General features: G+C 40.2%; 1 protein-coding gene across 1 annotated transcript; it reads left to right on the forward strand.

Annotated features, from left to right (window-relative positions):
• The first annotated feature begins 2,322 nt into the window (after positions 1–2,322).
• LOC136520813 (proteasome subunit beta type-3-like) lies at positions 2,323–5,708 on the forward strand. Its single transcript, XM_066514466.1, has 7 exons — positions 2,323–2,513; positions 2,606–2,787; positions 2,878–2,985; positions 3,683–3,772; positions 4,983–5,067; positions 5,231–5,325; positions 5,429–5,708. Exons 1-7 carry the CDS (start codon positions 2,508–2,510, stop codon positions 5,475–5,477), a joined length of 615 nt encoding a protein of 204 aa, XP_066370563.1. The 5' UTR covers positions 2,323–2,507; the 3' UTR covers positions 5,478–5,708.
• Positions 5,709–6,507: the final 799 nt, after the last annotated feature.

A 6,507-nucleotide genomic window follows, 5' to 3' on the forward strand; every position in this document is an offset into this window, starting at 1 on the left:
TGCGCCACCGCAGTTGCCTATTAGGTAGGTCATGGCCACACGTCGATGTTGTGTTTCAAGTGTTTCTAGATGCTTTTCAGATATGTTGCAAGCCCATGTTTCAAGGGTTTCAGTTGTTTCAGATTTATGTTTCAATTGTTTCGTGCTGATGTTGCAAAAGTAGATCGGGATGTTGCATATGTTGCAATGGTTATACACGTATGTTGCAAGCGTCTATCCCCAATGTTTCATCTGTTTTTTGTATACGTATGTTGCAAGTGTTTTAGACGCATGTCTTAAGTGTTTCATCTGTCTTCTTTTTGTATGTTGCAAGTGTTACATCTGGATGTTTTAAAAGTAGATCGGGATGTTGCACATATTGCAATGGTGTTTCACCGTATCTGTTTTAGATGTTGTAAATGTTTCATCTGGATATTACAAAAGTAGATCGGGTTGTTGCACGGCACGGCCGGTGGCTACCGCTGTGCGGGGGCACGGGGTAGGCGTGGGGGCGTGAGTGCTAGGGGGTGGGACATGGGACGCAGGGCGTGAGGTGGGATACAGACTCTGGAGCGGCACAGGTGTCGGAGCCGCGTCCAGACGTCCAGACGCTAGGCGTACCGTTTCTGCAAACTAGTAAGAAACAAAAATAAGTTTCAAATAATTTTCAAATAAATGTTTTTCTCTTTGTGGTGTTTGATAACGATTCTAATTATTCTATTAAAAATCTAAAACATTTCTCGCTACTAAACACACCTAAGGCATGGTTCAGGCATGTCGTTTGCCAACGTAACCACAGTTCTTTCTTCTTTGACTTTCTCTTTTCTTCGCATATCAGTTGCATACATAAAGAGATAAATGAAGAATTTAATTTGTTTTAGATTAGTCTCAAACCCATGCAAATGATGATTCGCAAAATTTTGATATCCTCTAAGGGTGTCCCCAATAATAGGATAAAATCGACTGCCGATTTTAAAGATGTGAGTGAATAAAGAAAGAGATAAAAGGAGCACCTACATATTAAAGGAGAAATGAGCCAGACTGTTAGAGACTGATGTTTTCTCGAGACACGTATGAGCTTACTACTTGCACACTCAACGATTTTATTTTCCACCTTCACTCTCGTCCACATGGAATAAAATATAATACATAATCAGACCGTTAGTTATGGTATAATATTTTCTCTTACAACAAATCAGCGAATAATACTTTTGAGCCTGACTTTTCAGCGAAACAAATAGGCCTGGATGGGCGTTGGGGATGGCCTAAAAGCTTGTCCATCATAGCTCTAGCCTCTAGCTACATGCAGTTTTGTGTTGTGGACAGACTTAGTGAGTTGTTAGATTATGACATGGCATATCCTTAGAAAGTCCAGTGGTTCATCTACCACTTAATAAAAAAACATCTATTGCATTTTTTATGTTCTAAAACTAATCCTGGAATTACCTACTCATTCAACAAGGCAAATAGATCCTAAACCAAACTTGTATGTTAATGTTAGAAAGTGAATAAAAATAACTACAACCAGAATAGAAAAACAGTAGTAATGAAAAGATTGATTTTAGCATACAATCATCAATTCTATAATTCATTTTTAGAGATTTATTCGATTTTTAGAAATCTTCTTATAGATAACTTTATTAAATGAAATTTGCTATTGTACAACGTTTGTTTCTTTTATTTTTTCTAGGCGACGAACAACAACGATTGGATCCTAATCCAACTGTTTCTCCACCTACCACCTGTCGTTTCTCATCCACGGCGACGCCCTTGCCACGGTGCCTGCCTCCACTACTCCTGCTGCGTTGACCCCATGTTGCTGGGACATTTCCATGGCTCCTTGGCCCCTCTCTAGCCCAACCATCGTTCTCCACCGCTCGTGGTCGACAGCAGCCCCGCCATCTCGCTACTTCACCCCGTGCTTGCCTCCTCTGCATAACCGGCCTACTTCCCCTAGCACCTTTCTAAGCCCGCCGAGCACTAACCCTCTTGAATCTGAAAGCTTTGTCGGCGAAGAGATCGACGTCTAAAATTGTTTTTTAATCCATGTTCCTTTAGTATGGGAAATGTGTTATTTTCTTACTTTTCTTATTTGTATAGACTGTGTATATAAAGTATCTCAACTTTAATTCTAAAATCAGTTCTGTATTTGATAACTCTTTCTTATCTTTAGACTGTTATTAAGCGGTTAATATACGGGAAAACATTAATGACTAATATTCACGAAAAAAAAACACAAATGGTTAATTTTGAGAGACAATAGTTTTTTTTTAAGGTTTTGAGAGACAATAAGGTTAGCACTACAGTCGTGTCACCCGAGCACAAAACCGCAGAGTCGCACCCGAACTGAGGTCGGACACGCGGCTCCGGTGCGGCATCGCTGGACCTTCTTGCTCACCAAGAAGCCCAACCCGGCCTCCATCATAAGCCCACCAGGCCAACGCCGTCGCTAGTCGCTACTTCCCCTCCGACTCCGATCCTCGACGCCGACGCATCCACCCGAACCCTCCACCGCCGCAGCTCCGGCCATGTCGGTGAGTCCCCCGCGCCCCCCTCGCTCCCCGGGGCTTCCTCCCCTCGCCCTGGATCTCGAATTCCTTACGGTTTCGCCCCCTGCCCATCGCAGATCTTCGAGTACAACGGGTCCGCCGTGGTGGCGATGGTGGGGAAGAACTGCTTCGCGATCGCCAGCGACCGGCGGCTGGGCGTGCAGCTTCAGACCATCGCGACCGACTTCCAGCGGGTGTTCAAGATCCACGACAAGCTCTACATCGGCCTCTCGGGGCTCGCCACCGACGCCCAGACGCTGTGAGTCACAGTTGCCGAATTCTCCCCGCTCGCCCCCCACGGGTTGTTGTCTTCGGTTCGGTGGCTTAGGGTTTTTGGGTCCCTCTGCAGGTACCAGCGGTTGGTGTTCAGGCACAAGCTGTATCAGCTGCGGGAGGAGAGGGATATGAAGCCTGAGACCTTCGCCAGCCTTGTCTCTGCGCTCCTCTACGAGAAGAGGTGAGAATTTTGCTAGCGAACTTTTGGTGGAATTGTGTAGGATACTGGATAGACCTTCTGGGGTAGTTGTTATTTTATTTTTATTGATGCCTGCCAGAGCGTGGACTCTGCAAAGATATGCAAAACTTACTGGTTATGTTGGTTGTTAGTATAGGCTGATGCTGCTGGAGGATTTGGTCATAGGAAGCTAGCGATACCTTATACTGTTATTATGGTATTTGGAATGCAGAACTTTGGAGCTAAGATCTTTATATGAAATGCTTTGCCTTTTGGACGGACCATTCCACTAACGGAGTGCTTCAGATACACCTTATATACTACATTTACTACTTATGCAATAAACTGTTAAGCTATGAGATATCACCTATTTTCTATTAGCCATGAACCATGATGTATCCAGAATTAGCTGAACATAAGCCAACCTCGTAGGCTATTTTTTAAAAAGGAGTCTTGTTATAATTAGAGTTTCTCAGTTTCATGTTGCAATTTTTTCTCTTCATGGAGTAAGAGGAAACTAAATCATTATCTGGGGAACTAAGGTAATTGTGGTCATGTGCACAAAGATTCTGTTTGGTAAGGACTGGTTTTCAAGCGTTTTAATTCGTAGTTGCTCCAAATTTAGCTCTTATGTTCCAATACTGATACTGATTAATGACAATGTTTGTCTAACTTTTATCATGCCACATGAAACTTTCAGATTCGGGCCATATTTCTGCCAGCCAGTCATTGCTGGACTTGGAGATGACGACGTACCATTTATTTGTACCATGGACTGCATCGGTGCAAAGTATGCATCTGTTTATGCTGTTTTCTTCTTGAATAAGTGCTTTGGTTTGTTTTCTGCTTGGGATTATTGCGTTTTAGGGTCCTAGTGAAGTCGATCTTTTCGGCTACCGAGTCTCATGCCGCTAGTTCATCAAAGTTGTCCTGGAAATGGCACTGGTCTCTGGTTTGTAAAATTTGTCCTTAATATGCTACTTATTTTCAATATTGTCCTGAAAGTGGGCAGTAATACTGTGCTAGAAATTTGAACCGGTGGCATAAGACCATGTTTTTCAAAACAGTAGTTGAACAAGGAAAGTGCAATTTTCTCAATGGCTTGGAATGAAAATTCCCCTCTGGTTATCATCTGCTTCCATTTTACTGTATTGTGCAATATGCCTATTTAGGTCTTGTTCACCTAGGGACATATTTCAAAAAAAGAAAAGCTACAAGGAAAGTAAATGCAACATGTTATTTAACAAAAAACATGAAATAAAAATAAAACCACACGAAGATCAATTTTCTGAATGCTCATTATTGTTCATTTAGTTGTCCCTCCTGATGCAAATAAACACAACACACACTGACACACAATCTGTTCTTCGTCAACAAATGCATGATGTTGGTCACAAATTTTTTGGACAGAAGAAATTATTGATAATCTGAGTATTGGCAACTTGCTACTTAAATCATATACAATTATATAGTAATATATAGTCTCTCTGGTTCCGAATGGAAGCTGTTTAGTACATCAAGGCAGTATCCAGTGTGGTGACTTGCAATTTTTTGTAAAAAATATTTTAAATAGGAAGCCTATCTTTGGCCATTGAACTATCGCTGCCTCAGTCCGATTTTGACCATCAAACTCCAAAACCGGATATCTTTGGCCATTGGAGTAACAAAGCCAGCAACTTTGGCCCTGATTGGTTTCAAAATTCAAAGGAAGTTCTAGCCTATATATATGTTTTTTTCTAAAAATAATAGAAATATTGTTAAATCTCTAAAAAAATCATAATTAATTCATTTTAATCAAATCCACAAAAATTAGAAACCAGTACCAATTTTTTTCTAAAATATAATCTGTCTACTGGGTTTGTTCTATTTGGTTCGGCTGATGGTTTCTACAGCTGATAAGTCGGCTGAAGCTGATTTGTTGTGAGAGAAAAACTCTAAGAGAATTGCTCATAGTCGTGACCTTTATTCATTTAAATTATCATTTGTGGTTTACCATGCAGGGAACTGGCCAAGGATTTTGTTGTTTCTGGGACAGCATCAGAATCTTTGTATGGTGCTTGTGAATCCATGTACAAGCCAAATATGGTATGTGCTTCGATGCACGTTGTCAACCTATTTCGCTGACATCCACTTTTGTTTTGGGTCTGCGTCTACCATGTTTTATGAAGTTCTATTTTCTGATGTACATTACTGTAGTTTGTTATGTTCTTAGTCAAATGACATAATCTTGTTATTTTTCATGACATAGGAACCTGATGAACTCTTCGAGACTATATCCCAAGCTCTGAGTTCATCAGTAGACCGTGACTGCCTTAGCGGGTGGGGTGGCTATGTTCTGATTGTGTAAGTTCACTCAGTCATCCGTTGTCACATTCAAGCTATTATGACACTTCATTTACTTGAGCATCAATTTTCTCTTCCCATGACATGCTTTTGTTGGATTCAGGACACCGACTGAAGTGAGGGAGCATGTTATTAAGACCAGGATGGACTAAATCATGGCAACTAGAGTTCTTAGCTTGTTTCCAATGCTTAGACCAATGTTGTGTTTGGATTCAAGTAACATTGTATCATCACACAGTTGGTATGAGAAGGAACGTTTGTTTTCTTTACCCCCTGTTTTGCATGACTTCTTCCTGGGTTTCAGCTGAATGGTGGAATACTTGAGTTGATAATATCCTAGATTGAGGAATTGTTCTCTTGCTGAAACGTGAATGGGGTTAACATGTGCTGTATCGCATTCTATGGTTGCGTATCGAAGAGTGCATCCTCATCATATGCTAATATACTCTGAATACACGCTACTGGTTACTTCAACTAAAACGAATGCTTCGAGGTTCGCACGTGCCCTGAAATGTGTATGGGTTGTCTGTTAAGTTAACGTTAGTAATGTGATGATCATTATTTGGTAGATGTAGAATAAAAAAAAGTTTGAGTTGTGCGGCAACATCAACTCGTATAATGATGCATGAGTTGCCTTAGTTCTGAATTTTACCACCTCTCTCCAAACCATGTCATTATAGAAACAACCTATCATACCATTGACGTGTGTAGCATGCTTACCCTTATATTTCTTGTATTTAGGTGATATAAGTGACAACTATGTATGTATCATTGAATTAATGAGAAACTTCATTACTAAAATATTTCGCATGTTAGATCGTCTCTTCAGGAAGTAAGACACTGCACCCGATAGTTTGTACTTCTCCGTTTTGTGTTCTAAAATATGTGGGTTGTTTTTGTTTCTCTCAAGTCAATTCCTCTAATTGTTTATTAAGTTCAAAAAAGTTCATGAACATCAACAGCATAAAATTTGTCTAATTGAATCTACGATAAATTGCCTTGATAACACATTTATTTAGTATGGTGATGTTTGTATAGTTTCTAGAAACTTATTTTAAATTCAAAAAGTTTGACAGAATAAAAAAACAAATTACATTTCGATACAGAAGGAGTGTTTTCAAATGATTTTCTAAATAATACTCTTTTGTCCATTTTTGTAAAGGGACTTGTATGCTGCGTGGC

Source organism: Miscanthus floridulus, chromosome 18 (assembly GCF_019320115.1).
Source record: "Miscanthus floridulus cultivar M001 chromosome 18, ASM1932011v1, whole genome shotgun sequence".
In the NCBI taxonomy this organism is placed as follows: domain Eukaryota; kingdom Viridiplantae; phylum Streptophyta; class Magnoliopsida; order Poales; family Poaceae; genus Miscanthus; species Miscanthus floridulus.

Coding starts and splice junctions, on each gene's coding strand:
- LOC136520813 (XM_066514466.1), top strand. Junction 2,788..2,877: donor GCCACCGACGCCCAGACGCT/GTGAGTCACAGT, acceptor GTCCCTCTGCAG/GTACCAGCGGTTGGTGTTCA. Junction 2,986..3,682: donor GCGCTCCTCTACGAGAAGAG/GTGAGAATTTTG, acceptor TGAAACTTTCAG/ATTCGGGCCATATTTCTGCC.